We start from the raw sequence: 24,617 nt of genomic DNA on the forward strand, positions 1-24,617 counted from the left end.
CTCTACAAGAATGTAAGCTTAGGAAGCAGGGATTTCTCTCTGCTTTGATCACTGCTGTGTGCCCAGCATGCAGCACAGTTTCTAGAATATAGGAGACTTTGGGTATTATTTACAGGGAAGACTGCACATAGCCTCCCTCCATGTGGTTCCTCTATCTGCCACCTTCACTTCACTAGTGTTGCTCACACGAGGGTGCCTGTGTTCTGCTCTCCACTTGACATCAGCAGGGATGGGGCAAAGACTGACCCTGGTAGGGAAAGGCCTCACCTCAGATGGAGTTAGGCGCATACAGCAAGGCTGCTGTCACTTGGCTCCGTGACTGTTATGCTGGAGCATGGAAAGTGACAAGGGTTTGCTGCTGGTTGTCTAGTGGGATGTGCTGGCCACTGAGGCAAGGAGCCTTCAATGGCACAAACAAGCCAAATGAAGCCACCGTCTTGTGATCTCCTCCAAAGGCACTTTAAAAACATTAACCCATGTGCTTCCATGGTAGGGCCCAGACCTACAAACCATGGAATTGTATATTCATACATAGCAAAACAAATCCCGATGAAGACGTAACATCTTTCAATTTCTTAGTGAACCAGATTTTAAAATGGGTTGTTGAAAAGGCAAGTCAGAAAACCTGTGCTCCAGTAAGGCTCTCAGAGGGGCTAACCCACTCGAGTGAGACAGTTTGACTGCAATCTGCTCATACAAAGAGCTTAAACTTCCTTTGATAACGCTGGTTATTAGTTTGAAATATTTCCCAATATTTAACTAACTAATTAATCACTGTCAATAGCCAATAACTTGAATTCATTAAAATGTCACATGTCCCCTGTTTTTAAACCAGAAGGTACTGATATCTCTAATGGGTAGAACAGGAACCAGAGTTAAGTTATCTTTCCACACAGAACAGTAAACAAAAATCCTGTATTGATTAAATTGTTAATGGTGCTTTCCTGCTGGCAATATTGGTTCCTTCTGTTTACCAACATATAGATTATGAAGAACATTATCTTCAAAGTCAATGTTTAAGCACCTGGACCACTGGGAAAGATGGCAGCATGTTTATATAAGTGCTCCTGCTCTTCAATACACAATCCCAAAATTGAGCCAGAAGCTGTCTATAGTGAAACCAATAAAAGCCACAATGCCATACCAGCGGCTCCAGGAGAGTGTCTGAAGATAATGCAAAAGGTACATCAACACACTCCAGAGAAAGACTGAGTTCAGAAACTGTGAAAAATATAGACAAATTATTTGGCCCTCAAAAAAAAATGAAATAAGGGATCAAAGAGGACAACAGAATGACCTCCCAGAAAAAGTTTTCAGAAACTAACAAACAAAAGCCATATTACAAACAATAGGGCACTGTCTCAACAGTACAGAAACCTGAGTCAATGAAATAGAGGATAAGACTAGCCAAAAAGTCACACAGCATGAAGGAAGACAAGATGAAGCCCACCAAAAGACAAATGTGAAGGACAGATAACAGAGAGCCAATGGAATGACAGATTCTCAAAAAAACCACCACCAACAACAAAAAAACAAGAACAGAAGAGATACAAATATGCAATGAGGCCTAAAATGTCAGTATCTAATTGCTCACTGTAGGCAGAAAAAGTCAACAGACAACTGTCAATCCTGAGATAAGCTCAAATGAAGGTACTAAATTTCAATAAACAAACAATTACATGTATCCATGGCAAGCGAGCAGGTTATCTACAAAAAAGGAAAGAAAAGTCCATCTGGCTCAGACTTCTCATCACCACCTGATACAGATAACAATAAACTAACATCATGAAAGAACTGCGGGGAAGGACGTGCTCCAAGAATCCAATAGCCAGCCAACACACATCATAAATAATGCAACAGAAAGACATGTGTAAATATGAAAGGGAATCTAACCAACACCACAATGCAGTCCACCAAGACATAAAAGCATCAACTTTCCAATGTGGAGTCTCTGTGTGAAAGGGCTGGCAGGGAGCACTGATCTTACTGAAACATAGAATTAAGTCTAAACAACTCTAGTAATTACCTACAGCTATCCACTTTAAGTTGCCTGTCTTTTTAGGTAAAAGCTGCCAGATCCATTTGACTATCTCCTCTGATTAACTAGGCCAAAATGGAAAACACACAAAAGGAAACCTCTCCCGAGTGGAATTAGCTTGTATTACAGAAAATTTTTGGTTTAAAGCTTACCCTTGAAGATTAATATGCCCAAGAAATTCCTCTAAAAGAATAACACAAATTGCCTGGTGTATTATTCAGAGCACTAACCTAGAAACAAGAAGAAAGAACTACTGACTTTGGTTCTTCTAATCACTGGCCAGGCCACCTTGGCAAGCCATATAACTGCTTTGGGATTCATATGAAAGTAGAGATGTTCCTTTGTGGTCAAAGGATGTACCTCATGGTGTTGTAAGGATCAGCTGGGATGCTGAGTACAAAAGTTCTTTGGAATCTATAAGCAAGGCAGTAAAACCACATCACTGGATGGAAAGAACCCCTATACTAACTCCTGTAGTATAGAGCTAAAATGAGCTATTCAGAGACAAAGAAGGGATCAGATAACTCCTGTGGATCCTTCTCTACTTCCTGTAGTTTCTCTGTACTTTAAAGTCATCTTATAGCACTATTGAAAGAAAAGAAATTCAGGACTTGCAAAGCCCTGACCTGATTTGGAGACAAGGAGAGCTTAAGAATTTAGATGCTGTCTTACTACCCAAGGTAAATGTGTCAGTTTCTAGTCTTTGACTCAGTATATAACATCTATTACTTGCCAGGCACTATTTCAAGTAGTAGACATGGCACCAAATAATGTAAATGAGAGGACATTACAGAGAAACAAGGAAGAATCTGGCAGAAAAGGGGCCAGTGTCTACTTATATTAAATTTATATGTAGAAATCTGACCACTGGCTTACAGGCAAATCCAGCCAACAATTAGAGACACATGCTTAAGCTCAGAGGGTCAAATATAGTCAAGAAAAAGGAGACAGGAACTTAACAAAAAAAGGGTATACAGATGAATGTTCATTTTGTATCTGTGTATTCAAAGTGGTTTAGACAGATATATAGTTACATTCTCTTAATGAATAGAATGATTTGTTCTAATGGTGTTCGTAAATAGGTTATCAAGTCAGCATCTTGTACAGCAATTAACCACTAGGAAGAATGTATGAAGTGTGTTAATTATTGAAACTGTCCTACCAATTTGAAAAAAAAAAGAAAAAGAAAAAGGAGACAAGTATTTGAGTAAAGAGGCTGACAAACTAAGAATGCAAGTTGATCCTCAAACTGTTCTTGTCAGTGAAAGGGAGGATAAGACTTAAGAAAAACTTCTTAGTGAAGAAAAAAGACAGAAGACAGAAGGCAGATTGTACTGGGGTCAAGTGCACACAAGTAAGCTCTGAAGCCATGGTGGTGAAGCTACAGCACACAACACAGGCACCTGCTTGCTACCACTACAAGCTTTCAAAGGTTTGCCATCACTGCTCTAAAGTATACTGAGTCAATGAAACACTGAAATAACAATTTGTTTTTGAAAACTACCTGTCAAGAATGTGATAGGATTTTTCTATATCACATTTTCCATACATGAGCCCTAAGTGGTGCTTGCTTGAGGGCCTGGCACTCAATGGGTAGTCCTCAAGCAAAGCATAGAGGAACAAGGCAGAAGGTGACATGACCCAAATGCGCTGCCTCCTTTCCCCTATTGCGGATCTCACTTGAAAGTGCAAAGGAGAACAGTTGGAAATCGAGGTCTAATGAGCTAGGGATACTATCGAATGTTTGTAAGGAAGCTAGAGCCTTTCAATGTAAAAGACCATTCATTTATATCCTTCTTTTCTGCAATGCTGGGGATTGAATCTAGAGTTTTGTGTCCCCTTGGCAAGCTCTCTACCACTGAGATCTACCCCTAGGTCTTTTTACCAAGCCCCCTGGGCTTTGGTGACCCCTTCACTGGGGGTGTCTGATGGTTGACTTTGCTGCACCCCTTTTTACCTTGAGATAAGAGTCTCACTAAATTTGTTACACAGGCCTTGAATCTGCAGTACTCTGTCATCTAAGGAGGTGGAATGATGACCAGGCATCAGCGCATCCAGCTTACTTTTACATCTTTTACACCATAAGAGAATAATCACACCAAACAGCCCTATTCCAGAGACACTGACTTGGGCCTCAAACAAACTGTGCCATGTAGCCCATCTCTTCAATCTCTAAGTACATTGATATATGTCTTTTACTAGGCTGACTACATATGAGTTCTCTGATGAGATCCTTCTGAGGATGGAAGAGATGAGATCTAAAGATGGAAAGAAACTACCATGAACTTAGGTAACATCATGACATGAAAGGAAGCCATAGTCAGTGAAACTAAGAGAAACAGAGTTGCAAACAAGCCAAGTGCAGTCGGTTGCAGCCTAACTCCTTCCAGGGATGCATTCCCCACTGTGCTTGTGATGGGACAACTGCATTGCCACTGTCATGTGACTAAGTGATAAAGACTACTTTGCAACTTCTAGTTCAGTAGACTTACAACCAAAAAACTAGACTAACATGAAAATCACAGTGAAGAGAAACACAACCTGAGGAGTTGTATAAGATGCTACTTTGAATATGGGCTCTCAACTGGCTTCAATTATTAAGAGTAACTATGACATCATTGCTCTTTCCTCATCCAAGCACCCTGTTAATTCATACTTTCAGTTCTAGCAAAAAATGAAGGAGTGTGAAAATCAGATTGAGTTCACAAATCTAAACCTGGCTAAAATGAGAAGAACGAAAATGATGAAGGCTCACAGCATTTTTCAAGTAAACTAGAAAGAACTTTTCCCTTCGATAGTCTTATTTTTCACAACTAGTAAAGTGCATGACACAAGAACTTCCAACTCCTTAGGGGATCACAAAGGAACATGACAAAGATATAGTGGTACACTGTTGCAATTTCTACAGAAGCAGGGAGTCTCCATTTTCCACTCTTCAGAGGCTTCGCACTGACCACAAAGCAGTTTTTCACTTACGAACTTTAAAATTAAGCCGTTAAGTGAAAAATTCCAAGACACCTTTTGGAATGTTTTAATCAATGGAATGGAAGCATACAACTGAACTGTAAAATATCAATACATCTGTGAATAAGACCTATTGTGAAAGTACCATGCCTCATCTAATGAGAATGCAGACCAGATGGAGGAAGGCAAACCCTATCAGAGTGGAGGAGGGATGCATGGCAGAGAGGGCTCTGGGACTGAATTCTCAAGATGTGCTCAGCTGCTATCTTCTCTTTCTAGATTCCCCAAACCTAGCTGGGAGTTTGGAACAAATATAGTATTTGGTCACAAAGAGCAGCAGCAGTTAAGTGCTACATCTTGGATGGGGAATGAACTCAGAATCCAGGGAAGACTGGAGACACCAGGCTCTATGATAATAAGACAGTGTGAGGACACGCGAGCTCTATAGAGGCTCTGTGCTCTTACGCGATAGGCACTGACTACACCACGGCAAAATAACATGAAAAATTACTTGAGTTACTACTTTAGTGGAACTTATAACTGGAATAACTACAGGAAGGGCTCCATGGAAAGACCCAGATGGTATGGAGAAAACACACACTCAAGCACTGGGAATAATTCAGACGTGGCGGAAAAAAGAGCTCTCTCAGTGACTTGTAGAAGATGACCTTTCTTCCCAAACAGGACCACAGCATTCCGTGCCTTACCAAGTACTATTCGTCTTGATCTTGTTCCTGTAAAGAAAATAATGGAATGTCCACAGTGAGTCTCTGCGCATAACCTCCTCTATTTAGCCAACATTAACCAGAGCATTGAGTTACGATGAAAATTTAAAAACTCTTGCCTTACTCAGAACCCTTACTTAGAATTATTTTCTTTTTTTTAAAATTTATTTATTTATTTATTTATTTATTTATTTATTTATGTGTGTGTGGCCACGCTCAGCCCACCAGGGGGCGGGGCTGGCTGGCATGTGGTGCTGGGGATTGAACCGTGGTCCCTGTGCTTTTGCTAAGCTTGTTCTAAGTAGGTGCTTTAGACCACTGAGCCATCTCACCAGCCCTAGAATTATTTTCTACAACACCTTCACAGATGAGTTGGTGGAGCTCGGCACAGCCCCAGAACATCAAGAGTGCATTACTTTTTTTGAAGACTTCAAAAGCTTTATCAAGAGCCAATAGTTAGTCAGAGACACTGAAGACCTTCATTTTCCGTGGCCAGAGAATAAAACCTCCCCTGACACCAGACGCCTACACCTAGCAATGGTCATCATCCTAACAGCATGGGAAATACACAGCAAATTTAAATTATTACTGTTGCACTCAAGGATTTTCTTTCTAGTGGGTTTTTTTTATATGACATAATAATGGACATTATAATTGCTTTATCTCCTCAAAAAAAAAAAAAGATAGGATTTCTTGAGGGAAATAGCTGATTCCAGAACAGGTGCCAAGTAGATATAAGGGAGCCTAGGATAGCATCCTGCACCAGGAAGCAGGAGAGCTTTCAATGACAATAAACTTGTGACTGCAACACAGAGGAACCGGTTCAAAATAGCTAGCCTTGGCTGGGGGTGCCCCAGTTCAAACAACAAAAAGGACAACAACCACTACATGCACAGCATGGATAAATATCCCAGAAGGCAAGCCAGCAAAAGAGTACACCCTGTATGTTCTTTTATGTTTAAGAATACCTCTAGTGCTGTTAGAAAAAGGTTCCACATCAACTCAGGGACAGGGGAGGGAGAAGAGTCCAACTAGAATCTTTTGGGGTACTGGAAATACAAGTGTAAAATATATGAAGTTATAACCTTTTTATTATTTGCTACAGGGTCTTGCTATGCATTTCCAACTCATAACGATCCTCCTGTCTCAGCCTCCTCAGAGCTGGGATTACAGGCATGCACCACCATGCCCCATTTCGGGGTAGGCATAGCACGGCATGCAATACCAGGGCTCAAACTTGGGTCTTTGCACTTGCCAGGCAGGTGCTTAGACTGCCAAGCTATCTCCTCAGCCAAGCTATAAACTTAAGATTTGTGTAATTCACAAATAAGTATTTCAATAAAATAAATATGAAAAACAAAATACTTCAATAAAAAGGTGCTGAGTGTAACAGAGAAAAGTTATAAAAATGTATTGAATATATAATGCTCAAAATGGATATAGCAAAAATTGATTTGGCATCATTTAAAATGACTTGGAGAAAGTGCCTGCTTAGGGAGGTGCAGTACCGGGGTTCGATCCCCAGCATGCCGTGTTGGCCCTGCCCCCAGGGGCACACTAAGTTTGGGACTGAGACTGGGTGTGGTAGTGCACACCTGTAATCCCAGCACTTGGGAGGCTGAAAACAGGAGGATCACTACAAGTCTGATCTGTGTAATGAGATCTTGTAGACCCTGTACTAAATACATAATAAAATAAAATGACTTTTGGTTTTTATTTATTTATTTTTTCAGACAGACTCTCACTACATAGTATAGGCTGGCCTGGATCTCCCTTATGTAGCCCAGGCTGGTCTCAAATTCACGGTGATCCCCCTGCCTCAGCCTCCTGAGTGCTGAGATTACAGGGCATGTGTTACCACATATAGCTTTAAAGTGATTTTCAACCTGATTTCTCCTTGAAAATCAGTGATTTACATGGAAATTATTTTTTTCCTTTAAATTTAAAAAGAAAAAAATAAACGTACTGGGAAAACTGTGCTTCAAGGTACCTAAATGGCCTTAATTGTTGAGAAACAGCTTTGTTTAATAGGGGGAAGGTCAGCTAATCACTCTAAGGTAATGATTAAAAACATTTCTTACAAACACTAATGAAAGTATTGCTAGAGTGGCAGTATGACTTCTTTCTTTGCAATTTGGATGCCTTTTCTTTCACCTGCCTAGTGTCTCACTAGGCCTTCCAGTACTGTGTTGAATAAAAGTGGTGAAAGTGAGCACCCTTATTAAGCCAAAATGATCACAATTAAGGTGAAACCATTGGGTGAATGGCTGATAGGGAAGTATCCATTGTATGGAACAAAAACAACAGCACAAAATGACTTTCTAGTGAAGAGGATAAAAATGGCTAGAGCGTGGAGGGATCAGACAGCCATCACCTAAATTATGGTCCATCTTAACAGCACCACTGGGTCTCATCATGTGATTCTGCAACAGTGCTGATGGAGTGTTCTGGCTAAGAAACAGAAAAAGCTCCATTGAGCCTTCAGATCAACTTCCACTTTACAGGAAATATGGTAAGGGAAAACAAAGTGATATTTCAAAGCAGAAATCAAACAAACCAGTGTGGGGATTCTACAGAACAACTGACATGGATTTTGAGTAACAGCAGAATTTTCTAGATGGGTCTTGAGACTATGAAGCTGTGCTGTGGTCCTAGAATAGTGATCCTGGCTTAGATAAGTCAGGAGAATTTCAATGAGGTTAAGGTTTACTTACACAGAAAAGCAGAGACTAAAAAAATGAAACAGAAACAGGTTATAAAACAGCATGACTAGTATGATCTCCTTTGGGGAAAATACAAATATATGTATACAAATAGCATATTAACTATAAGAACACGCAAAGCTGTAACAGAGGTAATCTGTGGATTGTGAAAATATGGTGATTTGTAAGTTTTCTAATTTTTTACAATGCACATATATTTTAAACAGATTCCTTAGTCTTGCTTGTACAGTTGGAATTTACAGGTAGTCAGAAGAAAAAAATTGGGGCCGGGGAGATGGCTCAGTAGAATAAGCGCTTGCCTGGCAAGTGCAGGGTTCTGAATTCAAACCCCAGTTCCAAAAAAAAAAAAAAAAGAAGAAGAAAATTGAAACCAAAGGTTGAATTATTTTTCTTAGTAATACATAATGTAATGGTTGTTATTTTATGATTTATAACTTCTTTCATTTCTAGTTTTTATTGCAATAAACTATATAAAACAGAACTTACCATCTTAACCATTTTAAGTATACAGTTGACTGGCATTAATGTGTACAACCATCACCACCATCTGTATCCAGAACTTTTTCATCATTGCAAACTAGAAGTCTGGCTTCCCTAAACAATAACATTTTCTTTTTCCTTCAGACCCTGGCGACCACCCTTCTGCTTTCTGGTTTAATGACTCTAGGAAGTACATAGAAGTAGAACCATGCAATATTTGTTCTTTTGGCTCTGGCTTGCTTCATTTAACACAACAGCGTCTGGTTTCACCCATGTGGCATGAGTCTGAATTTCCTCCACTTTTTAACACCAAGTAATATTCCATCATATGGCTATACCACATTTGGTTTATCATGACTGATAATTTTAAGTTCTTTATTTTTTCAGTTTCAACCCACAGAATTTCTCTAAACAACCTTCTGTTAATCTCTAAGGTTAATTTTTTAAAAATAAAACTCATGGCAGGACAAACCCTGTGCTCAGTGTTAAAACCTCTCCAGTGAAAGGGTTTCTAGAAAAGAAGGTACTTGGTTCAAACAGAGATGTTGGCTACCCAACTCTTGCTATTCTTCTGTCTGGCAGTGAAGACTCTGCTCCAGTCTTTCTTAGGGATCATGTTACTTTTCCAGTGATAAAATTACAATGGACATGTAGCAGAATGTATCTCTTAGTTGTCTGGCTGGTACATTTTAGAAACAAATCAGTATCTTATAATGGAAATCAAAATGGTACATAACTGTTTAGCCTTGTATTTCGATGCATCCCTGGGTTCGCTGCTGGGATTGCTCCAGTCATCAGCTTCTGGTGTGGTCTTGTAATGGCGCCACGCAGACTTATTGAAAACTGGCAGCCTCTCAAATGATTCACTAGAAAGAGCCTATAGGAAAAAAATATATATACACCAAAGGCCCATGGTGCCATTTTTCTCACATGAAATACTAACCCAAAATTTACTACTAAAACATCAGAAACCATAATGCATACTTCTGGAATTGTATTAAAATTATATTTTAGCAATTTACTTAGACTAGCTAGGAAAAACTGAAGGTTTTTTAAAGGAATGAAAATATTCACCCATTCAAAATCAGTACTAAAGTGCATATGATTATAAGAAAGTGCATTTTAATTTAGTTAACAGTGCCTTAAGATACTCAATCATTTTGACTGTATGTTCTTAGACCAAGCACTACTGTTCACAGAGCAGCTGCTCCATCAAAGGGCTCAGGAAGAAATAAAGTCTTACACGTGCTAGACTTATAGACAATATGCCCATCAAGTGATATCAAATATCCATCAGTTAGGGGCTGGCAATACAGTTCAGTGGTAGAGCATGTGTTTAGCATGTAAGAGGCTCTGGGTTCAATCCTCAGCACCAAAACAAGACCACAGCATTTAGATGCATTGGCATCTAACAAATACTCCAAATAACCAGTTAAATTATGGTACCACATTTGTAGCATGCTATGCCATGGTTTAAAAGAGTCAGCCAGGGCTGGAGATAGCTCAGTAGCATAAGTGCCTGCCTGGCAAGTGCAAGATCCTCAGTTTGATCCCCAGTAGAGAGAGAGAGAGAGAGAGAGAGAGAGAGAGAATGAGCCAGAGATATGCAAGATACATTGAAAAGTAAAAACGAAAACATGACCAAGATGCTAACATTTCATTTATATTAGAAGACTAGATTTCTCTCCTATACATCTGTATGTACAGAATGATTCTAGGAGGACCCATAAGAAACTAGGACCCATGGTTACCTGTGGGAAAGAGACCCAGTGGCTTAGAGCCAGTGGTGAAAGACTGAGTTTCCTCCTTTTGTTTTTGAAGTATATTATATGTCCACATTACCTATTCAAAAGCACTCCAAATATTCTAGGTTTAAAAATAAAAGTCTAACATGAGCAATATGGGAGAAAAATGGTGCTACTGAGAACTTTATTACATCACCCTTTTATATAACCATAGTGTCAGTAGTAAATTCTTATAACTTAGGAAAGCCTGAAAATTTTAAAGCTATAGACTCAAAGATTTAAGATTACTGAATATCTGTCTCTTCGTCAATTAGATCTTTCAATGAACACATGCTTTTGAAAAATCATAATTTAGAATTAAATTAGATTTAGAATTATAATTTTTAAAATCAGCATTTTAAGTTTTACATCTCTGTATTTTATATCTTGCTATTTCTGAGCATAAAATGAAGGCTGAGGCATAACATGGTTTTCATGTGACATGGTAAATCTGATCAAGAGATGACACAGTGCTATTCTTAATTTGAATTAGAATTTATGGCCTTAAAAAGTAAAAATGCTTTTTCATTAACAGAAATAAAATGCAGTACCTTCAAATAAATGACAGCATCAGTACCTACTCCTTCCATGGAATATAGTTTTAGATCTCCTTGAAAATATCTAGCATACAGACGAGAAATTGGCAAACCATAACCAAATCCGGCCTACCAAGAAAAGAAAATTAATACAATGAGTCATGCACAAATGTTTCATATGAAAACCATTCACTGAAGATTAAAATAAATTCTTGATTCAGATTTAAATCAAATGAATTACTAATCCAACCTTTATAATGAGTAATGTGCTTATCTATGGCAAAATCTATTTTCACCCTGCAAAAACTTTTTCACATATTTGGATAATAACAAAAATATTCAAATTTTGACTAATTTTTTCAGTATTTTAATGTAAATTTTTAGCACTTTTCAAAAGAAAATCCCCAATCAGGCAGAATTTGATCTGATGACAAAAATAAACTACATCACTTCAGATTTCCATTATCAGATTTCTTTGTTTTTTAAAGTGAAAATGTCTAGCAAGAGATTTCAAATCCACCAGCATCAAGGCTAAAACACTGAAAACAATTTCCTGAGAAGCTATCTTCTCCGATTCTGAAAATGCTACAGTATGTTGATATATTGAGTACATAAATTTTTAGAAATCAGCAAAAAAAAAAACCCCAACCCTCTAGTACCTTAAACCTCTATGTCATAAAAATCTGACAGCCAATAAGAAATACTTAAATAAGTGAAAAACATGTCAGATATTGATGACGAACCATAAGAAGAACTGAGACTGAATTCAGTGACTTTCATGGTGGTCATGGACGGGTGGGGGGAGGTGCTATTCCACCAAGCCTTGATATCTCTAAAATCTATGAAAGGTTAGGGCAGGAGGGCAGTGGGGTACAGCACACAAAAAGTCATCGTCACGTGGGCTTTAGACTCACCTCAGTTGAAATGCACTTTTTGTGCACCAGTTAACCTCTTTGAGACTGCTCTCTCATTCAATGTGTAATAAAAAGTGTACCTCAGAGCTGCTATAAGGATCAAACGATATAATAAGTGCAAAGTCTTGGCACAAAGCCTAACACGTAGTAAAACTAAATAAAGTGAAGAAGGTGTTGTGGCTACTAAGAGCAGCAATTTTACCAAGTAACATGGATTTCTGCCATTTTCTAACATCTCCTCTTGATATTTTTCTTAATGTTGGGCAGAAATGAAAGGGCGGGGTAACTGATCGTATCCTGTCATTTAAGGGCTTTAGTACTTGTTAAGAATGGCCAACAGTGAAAATGTGATATCCATAGTAGTCACTGAGGTAACCATAGCAAAGAAATCAGCATACTCCAAGAAGAGACCCAAGGAATCTGCCTTCTATGATAAAGCAAGGCCCAAGCCTGCCCTCAGGTCTAACAGGAACCAGTGGACAATGCAGCAGACCCTGTGGGGAGGCAGGGAATCTGAGAGTCCTGAGGAACAGAGAGGCTTCTACTTTGGATCAGGTAGGGTTCAGGAAAAGTTTCCCTGAGTGTTGAAGGATCAATAGGAGTTAACTGGACACAGTCATGAAAAAAAAAATGCAGATGTCAGGTCACAGTGGTGTGGAACTCTAAGTTGCAAGGTAAGGAAATGATGTTTTCTAGTAGTCCATATCTACAGGTCCACCTTAAAGCTGAGGACAGTTTGCTAACTGGAAGGGACAGCAATAGCAGCATTTTTTAAAGGAAATCCCAAACAGTACAGTGGAAACAATGCAGACACAGCCATAAGGGTGTGTCTACCATCACTTAGCTAGGGCAAGGGATGAATCTCACCTCCTCATCTCTATGATTGGCAGGTGGCTTCATATTTTAAAGACTCTTACTTCATTTCTTCAGTTCCATAAAAAAAAACTATGACCTAATTGCTACCTTAAGCTGTATGTAAAAAATGCAATAGACAACCCACATTCCTTTCAAACAACTGGGGAAAGCACACAATTTGTTTGTAGTACCCTTTTTTTCCTTTGAGGCTTATTTAAGTAGGTACCCAAACTTGACACTGAAATCCCTTTCCAAAATGATCTCTCAGGAATTTTCCTGAATCCTATATAAGTGACTTCCTCTTTGCTTTCTGCATGCTGAGTTAACAAACTCTGTCTCAAATAAACGATGCAAAGTGTTTGATTTTATTCATACAAATAAAATATAATCTTATGTGCTTATCAGTCAGGTAGGACTTTAAAATGAAACTTAATTTATACCCTGAACCATTCTGCAGACTGATAGATATGTTGCTTTGTTTAATGACAAAGGGTTCAATTGTTGTTTGTCAATTAGAAACACTCAGCAGGGGAAGAAAGTGTGGCCCTACCAGGATCTAAATGCTACCATGGTAACCAGAGGCTTTTCTCACTGCCTTAATAGGGCTGAAGGTTACTTTCAGAGTGTGACAGAAAGGTCTCTGAAAATGCATATACCGCCTATATGTTTTATGCTTAAAGTATTTAATATAAAAAATTAAATGTTTTCATATCAGCATTTTAATTATAAAACAAATTTGATGTTGGAGACTCAGAGGCTTTGGGTGATTTGGGTCTCTGTGGCTTGTAGCGCCGCAATGCTCAGGACCAAGCTGTAGCTGTACAACCTCACAGTCCCTCTGCTTACACACTGGTAACTTCCACCCTCCCCGAGGGTGGTGTTGCGTGCTAATGGTGCTCCAGCAGCCTTACTACAGTGAAAGGCTTTCTTGCTGTACTGGGAGTGAGGCTTTCAGCTCCGAGTATTTCTTAGTCAAATTAGAGAAGCAATCTAACTCCAAAAGCCTCACAAAGAAAGTAGGAAGGCAAAAAAGGTCCCCCCTCCTCCAAACTCTGCAGGGCACATTCTTCAACCAGGCTACTGTGACAATCCAGGGGAGATGGGCAGGTCTCCCCCAGGTAGATAGAGCCCCTCCCCCAGTTAGTGACCTTTTCTTCAGAGTCAGCTTGTGATGCTTACCAAAGGGACAGCTCTTGTGGGCTCCAGGCTAGGTCTAGGAGCAGTTGAATACATGTAGTTGAAGAGACGATCTATTTTGCGAAGTGGAACTCCACCACCTAGGTCACTTATCTGTAGCACACAAAATGTTAAAAATAAAGATACCAGTCTATAACTTAAAGTAGGAGGCAATGAAGTCATTAAATGAAGTACATTGTAGAATACTCCAAAATGGGGAAAGGCTTTGAAATCCTGCTGAGATAAGGTTCCTATGAGAACAGCATAAAACAGAGAAGGCAGAGTAGTGCAGGAGGACCCAGGTGTGTGGCTGAGGTCTTGTTCCATGAAGTTTAACTGAGGTAACTCAAGCCAAGGGTCCAGCATAATACCGTCACGCGTCACTTAAAGACAGGGACACATTCTGAGAAATGTGTCATTAGGTGATTTCACCTCTGTGCTAATATCATAGACTGTGCTTACACAAACTAAGTGGGCTCTAATGTCCCTATGTACATAATCTTACGGGATTACCATCATACGTGCGCTCTGTTGTAGCACATGGTTATACTTATAAATTAGACTCAGTGAATGGCAGTTTTCATCCTTTGCCTCTGATTTTATGTCTAGATATTATTAAATTAACTCATAATTAAAATATATATACAAGGAAAGCAGTTACCTTAATAGACAAATCTTCTTTACCCAAAGTAACAAGAGTTTTAACAGCAGGGCAGCCCTCTTTTTTATCTTCATACAATTCAACTGTTGCTCTCATTGAGTTCTAAAATAACGAGACCTTTTGTTAAAGCATATTGCTGACTCATAAACCACAATTTCACTAATTTATTTGGTGCTGGGGATTGAACCTTGGGCCTCATGTTAAGCATGCACTCTACCACCAGGCCAGTCTCCCAACCCCTAAAAGCACAATTTTCAAAAAGAAACTAGTATAAGATTACTTATACCCAGCAGTTCTTTTGTGGGGCAAGTATTAACTGGATTTACATGGTATTTTTCCCTCTTGAGAACTTGGATAAACACATGCTCAGATCAAGGAAAAATTTCCTGACACTTTATTTTGTTTTGCATCTAGTTTTAGCCCTAGCATGATAAATATTTATTTTTCTTTCTTTCCTTTTTACTTTCTCTCTCTCTCTCTCTCTCTCTCTCTCTCTCTCTCTCTCTCTCTCTCTCTCTCTTTCTCTCGCTCGCTTTAGGGTATTTAAATTATTCAACTCAACCCGGAAGGATGTTTTTATCACATGTAATGAAGCTGCAGAGGCTGATTTGTGCACTTTAAATCCTATTTATCAGGCTGCATTTATAGAGCACCTTTCTTCTAAAGCAGGTAGAAAAACTGAAAAGATTCATGCTTCCCATAAAAATTAAACATTTGGTTGAAAAAAGTAGAAGAAATATCATTTAAGAAGAAATTCTTAAAAAGCCACAGCTGTTAGAGAGAAAGTTCACAATTGAATGCCCATCTCCACCTTAAAGTGTTACATTAGTAACATTCTAATTTTTGGAAGCAAATCAGCATAACTGATTTTTCAGGTGTTCAATTTAATGTCTTACACATTGGAAGAGATGGAATTTTAGCTCAACTGCCTTGTGTCTGTACTACAGTATTGTAAATGCCATTTGTTACTGGGTGACAAAAACCCTAATTTAGGCCACAGGAAGGCATGTCCAACTCATGGCCCATGGACAGTTAGCAATGAGGCCCCACGAGATAGGAAACTTTTCACATTATTATGTTATTTTTAATGACCGGACTGTATAGTGCTCAAGCACGGACTGCATCGGCAACAATGGACCCAGACATCGATGCTTCAATTTTGCAGCAAGTTTTATGCTTATGTTGCTCTCATTTAAAAATGTTACAAGAAAAATATTCAAGAAAAAAGGAATTTTTGTTACTTATGTGCAGTAAGCACATTATATATTTTATGTGGCCCAAGACAACTGCTCTTCACTCAGTGTGGCCCTGGCAGGCCCAAAGGTTTTATGTCCATGTTTGACTCTGTATCCTTTTTGGTCCAGTTCATCCATGTCTTTCCCTTCCATCTCTGTCAGATCTTCTGAATTGATCCAAATATGTAAAAGGATTCTGGGATGCCTCAGAACTGGAACAACTATTAATACGCCAACATAGCTAATGTTCAGAAGCACAGGCATACATAAACATGCCTTTTATTTTGGTCTGGCTACTATGAATAAAGCCATTACTAGGTTTGAAAATTAAAGGGTGGCTCTAATCTCATAACCTATGAAAAAACAGTATGGATTTTATGTAAAGTCACTAAAGTACAATTAAGTTTCAAAATCAATATGTACTAATATTCACAAAAACTATAGTGTACACAGCAATTTTTCATCTCACAGTGTACAAATATAAAACCCACAGGATATCAGAAATAGAATTTTTAAAATGGTTATGCAAAACCTTTTTCTTATGCTAATCTAATGAATCCATTATGCCCTGAATCAAAGTAATTTAAAATGAAGACTTCTTTTCATGTTTTTAAATTCCACTTACCTTGAACAACTCAAATAGCATGTGAAACAGATGTGAGGGCACATAAACTACCTGAATAGGTTTGTCTGGTGCTTTGGCTGAAAACAGAGACAAAACTGTCAATGAATAAGGACTGAGATGACAGGAGAGTCAAGAATGATGTTTGCATTCTATTTTCGAAGTACATAAAACAGAGCACTATAGAAAGCTAACTGAGGTTCCCACTTCTCAAGGCAGGGAAGAGCAAAAACATATGCTTCAGAATCAAAACAAATCTGGAGTGAAATGCAGTTAGCTATGTGACCTTGGATACATCTCTCAAGCTCCCTGAAACTTAGTTGAAGAAAACTAGAATCTCTCTATGCCCCGATATCCTGAGTATTTCATAAGGACAATAAAATAGCACTTGGACAGTTCCAAACTGGGGGGACATCCCCATTACTGACTCCAGTGGTCAGCTGAGGGAATATGAAGCCACCAGAGAAAAACAGCTGTTGAATTGGACTGAACGGCGGTGTTACATTTGGCTAATGTATGGTAGAGCAGAATGTAAGGTTCATAAAACTTTTTTTACTAACAACCAGCAAAGAAAACCCCAGAGACCTATAGTCTTTTCTCCTTGCATCAGGGATCTTCTGAAGAAAATCTGAGAAACACTGAGTCTCATGTCAAACACTAAGAACAGCGTGGATTAGAGAGGAGATGCTCGGAAATGTAGTCCTTCCCCCTGGTGACCCAAAATCACCTAAGAGATTGAAGCTACATGAACTTTCTCAAGTGTAGCACATACAGACTCACCCATGCTATAATTTCAACCTACTTCCTCTAGAAAACAATTCAAAATAATATACAGCTACAATTTATTTGGTTCTTAGCAGTTTACAAAAAGCTTTCACACACATTATCCAATTGAATTCTTATTATAATACCCTAAGGCTCAGAGGGTAGGTGGCGTTATTTACAGGTGAACAAACAGGCTTTGGAAAGGCTCCTGCCATGGTAGTGGACGTGACACTGAAACTAGATGCTTGGTGCAAGAGCTGTTCTGAATGGGATCAAACCCAGAGCCCTGCTGTACCACTGACGTATATAACCAGCCCACAAGAGCTCTTGATCCCAGATCTTGGATCTTTTGATTGTCAGCTATTTTTAAAATTTAGGAATACCCTCCCATCCATGCCCAGAGGCAGCGACTTTACTACTTCTGCTGTACTCTTTTGGTTGATATTTACATTCTGTTCTAAAACTCTACTTAACTATGCTATATGTTATTCACGCGTCCTTTTCAGAAAAGCTGAAAACCAGTAGTGTCAGTAACATTATAAATACAGAAGTGTTGATCACTGCAGCACAGCCACAACAATGTACCTAGGATTCCCTTCTGAATCTCTGTCTCTGTGTCTGTCTGTCTGTCTGTCTGTCTGTCTGTCTGTCTGTCTCTCTCTCCCACTGAATTTGCAGAATTCACTACGAGGAATCGTCTTACAATAACAGCATAGCTGCTACATTCAATGTCACTCACATTTTGTCATGCTAGTGGCATTTGCCAAGGTCTGGTATACCACAGTTGCAATGTTCTTGTTTAAGAGTGAAGGACTAGACTCATATTTCAAGGTACTGATGCTCTTTTCCCTTGGGCTCTCCCTTAAGTGGAAAGGCTTAGAGGTCTATGTACTTGATCAAGACTTCAACTGGCTTTAGGACAAGCAGACAGGAAGTTAGCCTCTGACATGCCCCCAAATCTTCAAATGAAGTAGGCTTTACTTTGGGGTAACATCACTCACATGAACAGTCTCAGCTGTTTCTAGGTTGTTTTTAAACAACAGTACTCTTATTTGGGTGTTAGCAGGCAGACTCTGGCCAGAGTACAACTATTCCTCAACATCCCCCCCCCCCCCATGTTCTTTTTTATACCAGCTTTTGGCTAATACCTACCAATTGGCTTTTCCTTCCCCTTCCAGGCCTTTGCACCACCTAGCTCTGCTCCAGGATCCCTCCAGAATAATCTTCGGCAAACTGGTTGCCAGCTCTGCTGCAGCCTCCTCCTTTGTGACTTCTTCTATATCCCATCACTCAGCATACTTCCATCTGGTTACCCTCTTTCAGGAGCTGGTATGAGTGCTTGTGTCCCCTCAAATTCATATGCTGAAACCTAATCTCCAAAGTGATGGCATTAAGAGGTAGGATCTTTGGGGAGTGGTTAGGTAATGAGGGTGGTGACTTCATGAATGAGGTTAGTACCCTTATAAAGAGACCCCAGAGAGCTCCCTGTTCCCTTCTTCCATGTAAGGACACAACAAGAAGTTATCTATAGACCAGGAAATGGGCTCTTATCAAACACCAGATTTGCTGACACCATCATCTTGGACCTCTCCGCCTCCAGACCCATGATAAATAAATATCTTCTGTTTAATCCACCCAGTATCAGGTATTTTTTATTACAGTAGCCAGTGGAACTTTGATAATGGTCTACTAACAAGCCCCCTGGTTTTCTGTGCTATTTTTCTTTGTTGTTGTTTTAATGGAGCCAACGAACAAGCTCAGCACTTAAGTTTATCTTGTACCAGTGGCATGCTTATTTATATAAACAGCCTCTGAATTCAACCTTTTCACTCCAAATCTTAGAGAAATGAACAGATCTTTTATAGTGTGGGCTTTTAAAAAATTCAAATAACATTCTTTAGAACCAATCTAAAGATGTGCTCAATTACTTGCACTTTTATTTGGGAATAGTATAGTTTAGATTTCTTCGTTTCCTTTAAAACTATGTCAAACGTTTTTGTCCATGACTCTTCCCTTATTCTGGGTTTACTGGCTGTTAACTAGTGGATACCTAACAGACATTTGTTGACTTGCTTTCTATTTATTTATTTACTTATTATTTTTTAATGTATTTAGTTGTTACAGGGTCTCACTACGCAGCTTGGACTCATGGCGATCCTCCTGTTTTCAACCTCCCCAGTGCTGGGATTACAGGCATACACCACTACTCAGGGACTCTGTGGCCGGATCAGCATGCTCTTGGGGTGAGGCTGGTGCCCCCTGCACTTCCTAAGCTTGCCTAAGCAGATGCTTTAGTCCCCTGAGCTATCTCGCTGGTCCCTTGACTTTCTAAAATAACACACAAGTGGAATATAAATTTTCCATTTAAGAGTACATTTTAAAAGTCAATGGAGGAGCTTGGTGTGGTAGCACATGCCTATGAGCCCAGCCTTTGTGAGGCTGAGGCAGGAAGATTGCTGTGAGTTCAAGGCCAGCCTGGGCTACATCGGGAGTTCAAAGCCAGGCTATACTACAAGTGAAACACTCTCTCTAAAATAAAATAAAATAAAATAAAATAAAATAAAATAAAATAAACCAACCAACCAAAAAGTCAATGGAAAAATGGTCCCGGTTTTTTATGCTTGAAACTCAAGAAACAATAAAGCCTCTGTGTTGCACAGCCTGTGCTCCATATACCATTAATTGAAGCAGCATTTAATAAATATCTATAGCACTCTACATAAGTATAAGGAATTATATTTTCAGATAGTTATTGTATAAGAGTGAAAAAAACTGTTAAGTAGAAAAAATATATTTTTTAAAAAGATAGCAGTACACTTAAAGGTGGCTAATCTGTTTCCAAAAATAAATGAATAAGAATATTAAAAAACAATATATGGTACAGTTTGAAGTCCCTCTGGGATCAACTTCCAACTTTGCCACCTGATAGCTACATCAACAAGTATTTATCTCATCTGGACCTCAGTGTTCTATCTCTGAAAGGGGCCTAGTGCATATTTTACTGGGTAAATTCAAGGGTTAAATGAGATAAACTGGTGTACACACAGCCTTCTACACAGTGAATAGTCAGTACATATAGGCCATTATCATCACTAAACGTAAGTTTCTCAGTGTTAACAGAGCTACCAGTAATGGCTTGTTGACTCCCGTGTGGAACCACTTGACTGAAAGTATCCACTATGGGGAACCTAGACGTCAAAGATCCCAAGATAGACTCACTGTTTTTCTGTGAACTGTCCTAAAAAATTATCATGGTATGAATTGCAATTTTTATGCTCTTGACCAAACTCAAAGATATGAATCACCTTCTTAACACGAATGATCAATGTATAAATAATGAAGAGATGTCAGCAAGGGCTTAAATCTTATCTTTTCCAAGCCATCCTTGACTTCCAGTAGCTACCCTTTAAATATGCAGTATGTGCTCAGTGTCACATTTAAGGCACAATTTTAGAGTACTGGAGACATTCTCCTTCTGCCACCCTGCAAAGCAAGCTTACAGATGAGGAACTTGAGTGCCAGAGGCCAGGCAAGCTGCCTAGGGCCCAAGCTGTGTGTCGGAATCAGGATACCCTAACAGGTGAGATACATAATTCACATCCTCCCTCTAAGCCACACTGTCTGACCCCATGGATGAAAAAAGGTAAGATAAAAATGCTTATATGCTTAATGTTTTGGCAATTGAATGAGAATTACAAGAGCATGAGAACCAGTATGATGAGATTGTTTCTGGACTTTGGAGAAACTGGTCTTGGGCTTCCACAGAATATGTGAAACCAGGCTGGGGATGTACCTCAGCGATACAGCATGTGCTTAGCACGAGTGATCCCAGAGTTCAATCCCCAGAATCAAAGCAGGAAAGAAAGAAAAGACGAATAGATTTGAAACTTGATCTCAGATCAACAAAATTCTGTTATTTTTTAATGTTCCTATTAAATAAGCCACAATGAAGTCAGTTTACCCTAGCTTGCCCTCAATATCCAGAGTTTTAGTGACCACTGGTAGACATTGACGATGGTACCCCTGTGTGCTCTACATAATCCTCATCACTGCTTTTGTAGAGATCCATACTGGGAAAGGAAAAAATTCTCCAAAAATGCAGAAATAATAGATAATATAGCAAACTAACAGAATTTCAATTCTCAGGGAACAATAAATTATTCTTTCGGTTAATGGCAGCCCCACATGTTCTGAAGCGCTGAGCAGCAAGCACTCTACAGTTAAAGGCACCCATTGTGAGATGGAAACATCTTGAAAGGGGATGCTGTGTAGTTCAGATGAGCTCTGACAGTGAATCCATATAAACCTGGTTCTAATTCCTCCCTAGAAAACGGAGTCAGCTGTCATACTGTGGGAAGTACACATGCTCTCTCATTATGAAGTAAAAGCACCTACTTAAGGTGTTTAGGACCAAACTCCAACCTGCAGCTCTAACATAGAACTCATTAAAGCTAAAGTGAATTCCTTAATCATGCTTGTAAAGAGCTTTGGCATTCAAGAAATCATAGGTATAAATCATAACTGCATTACCTAACAACGGAAAATTAGAGGTTATCTATAACCACAAGCACTCATTTCTCTCAGTGATGGGGAGTGGGGCTTCAAAATGTGATATAAAAGGGGGTTCTATCATTTATGAGCTCGTGCCAAAGACAGTTATGAAGCTCCTGTCATGGTGGTGGCTGCGCTGCCCAGCATGACAGAATGGCTCTGGGGCAGTAAAAACAGGTGCACTGCTCCAGCCTGCAGAATGAGTAAGGCTGCTACAATGCACACAAAGGAGGTATTTGTCAGTACCTGCAATTTTTTAAGTGTCGTTTGAAAAATATGAATCTGGACAGCTAGTTCAGGTCCCATCTAGTCAATAGGAGGTAAGAGAATATTAAAAGGCTTCTAATTAGAAATACCCAAGCCAAGGACACTTAGTTCTAGTCTACTCATGCATTCATTTGAGACAGGAGATACAACCCTTCTCAGACAACCCAAGAGGCTTTGAAAGTGGCTCTGACACCATATATTTTAGTAGAGTGTAGGGGCAACTGTCCTTCAATGGCAGTGTGAAGTCTTTTCTAATTTAATGTCACTGTAACACAAATACATATGTGGGTATGTTTTTGGGAAGGAATTGAATTTGGTTTATCTTTAATAATAAATACTCATACCATAAAAATATTTCTGCTTGCTTTTTTTGTACCCTAAGAATCAGTTGTTCTATGTGCAGGAATCTAACCTACAGAAATATTTCCACACATTCACAAATTTTCCCTGCCTCCAACTCCCTCCACTTACTCACTGTGTGGACTACAGGAAAATGAGAAGTTCTAAGCATTCACCCAAATGGAAATGGTTAAAAAATTAAAATGGCATGCAAATAAATACAGAATCATATTCTATGAATATAGAATTATATCAAATCAGTTAAAAGAGAGCTGTTGTTTTATTCTGGTAGTAAAAATACTTTAAAATATTTTCCAATGAGTTTATGCTATTATAAATTTTTATAGCCCATGCTTTTTAAAAAAACAAAAAACAAAAACCTCAATTTCCTCATGATATTCCTTTAAAACATTACTTTGAATGGCTATACAGTATTTCATCTTATGGGTGTATTGCCATTTAAATAATCCTATAATGCAGAAAATAGGTTGTTTTTCAACTCATCTATTATTCTTGTACACAAATCAGGGCACATATCTCTTTTCTTACAATACTTTTTCTGAAGTTTAAGTTACTAGGCCAAAGAGACATGATCATTACTAATTTAATTTACTGGGCCAAACAGAAAAGACATCAGTAGCATTTTTGAGAAAGGCAGTACTAACTTATATATACAACACACATATGTGTTAGGGAGTATTTTTCCGAATACAAATTCAAAGCATTAAAATATTATAAATGTCATTTTGGAAGACAAAAGTGGCACTTCTCTAACTGGTAAAGTTAAACATTTTTCCATGTGGTGACTACTTGCTTATTTGCTATTTTGAAAACTACCTGTTTATGCCTTTGTGAATGTTCTTCCTTGATTGTTCCGAGAACTTAGCACTGAAGTATGTTACACACTGCTATACAAAAAGTCTTCCCAACAGTATTACAGACTGACCAAAGGTATAGAGAAAGGTTTTAAAAGAAACAAAAGATGAAAAAAAAAAAAAGCACAATTTTAGGATTTTACTAAAATAGACCTCAGGTATCATCAGGATTTTTTCAGCCATTTTCTTTGAAATTAAGTTTAAAATTATTTTTCTTTTACCATTAAATTCTTCAATTTCCAGCTCTGGAGCTACCATGTAGTACTGCTCACACAGCATCTTGGCCGTTTCATATGCATCTGAAAAGTAAGTGAAAAGTTTAGTCGCGTGCTAATGACGCAAGCACAAACAAATGTATGAGTGAGTGGGGCATTTGTATGCATATATGCAAACGCACATTCAGGATAAACATAAACTTTTAAACTGATATACTTAAAGGTAAACCTATTACCTTTTAAAAATAGCCTTCTTGGCTTTAATAAATTAGAATGGACAAAAAAATTTCTCTTTTTAAAAAGTTTTAATAGCCACAACCATGTCAAAAATACTAAACTAATAACAACATGGCTAGCTCTATGCCAAGCATACATTTGTTTAACTTTTAAACATTCCTAAAAGGTATTTTTCATGAAAATCTATAAACTCAAGACTATACTTCCAAACGCCATGCAATCTAACTAAATTGTAGCAAAAGGCATTTGTTGTAATTTAAAAATAATAACACCAACAGTCCTATGATGTGCTGGTTACTTGTATGAAACATCAATAAGTATTTGCTGAATGAATGAGTTTTCATGAATTGCACAATTTAAGTTATTGGAGACACCACTATCACTTTAAAATGTCTGTTAAGTTCACTGAAGGTAACAAGTTGGGGTTGATACTCATCAAAATTTGAGGGGAAACAGTTCACTTTTCAAAGGATAAAAAGGGGTAAGAAAATCAGAGTTATTACAGAAATAGCTGAAAGAGGGAATTCAGGAGGTTCAAAAGTCAACAAAAGGGAACAAATTCTGAAAGCAAAGTGTCTCATGACATATTACCTTTTTTGTCTTGAGTTGTAAACAATCTTAAAAGAAAGAAACAACAACAAAAGAATCTGAGGGC

General features: G+C 38.5%; 1 protein-coding gene across 3 annotated transcripts in view; it reads right to left on the minus strand.

Annotated features, from left to right (window-relative positions):
- Positions 1-5,055: 5,055 nt before the first annotated feature.
- Positions 5,056-24,617, minus strand: part of Pdk3 (pyruvate dehydrogenase kinase 3) — a 79,522-nt gene continuing 59,960 nt past the window's right edge. For 2 of the 3 annotated variants that reach the window (XM_023715391.1, XM_023715392.1), the window contains exons 7-13: positions 23,732-23,809; positions 16,717-16,793; positions 14,857-14,958; positions 14,199-14,309; positions 11,266-11,379; positions 9,668-9,807; positions 5,056-5,736 (exon numbers count right to left, since the gene is read on the minus strand). In XM_023715391.1, coding sequence (XP_023571159.1) covers positions 5,706-5,736; positions 9,668-9,807; positions 11,266-11,379; positions 14,199-14,309; positions 14,857-14,958; positions 16,717-16,793; positions 23,732-23,809 — 653 coding nt within the window. In that variant the 3' untranslated portion in view covers positions 5,056-5,705. Of the gene's footprint in view, positions 5,737-9,666; positions 9,808-11,265; positions 11,380-14,198; positions 14,310-14,856; positions 14,959-16,716; positions 16,794-23,731; positions 23,810-24,617 lie in introns of all 3 variants that reach the window. The other variant, XM_004631373.2, reaches the window with a different exon arrangement.

This window comes from Octodon degus, unplaced genomic scaffold (genome assembly GCF_000260255.1).
Source record: "Octodon degus isolate 3935 unplaced genomic scaffold, OctDeg1.0 scaffold00041, whole genome shotgun sequence".
NCBI lineage: Eukaryota > Metazoa > Chordata > Mammalia > Rodentia > Octodontidae > Octodon > Octodon degus.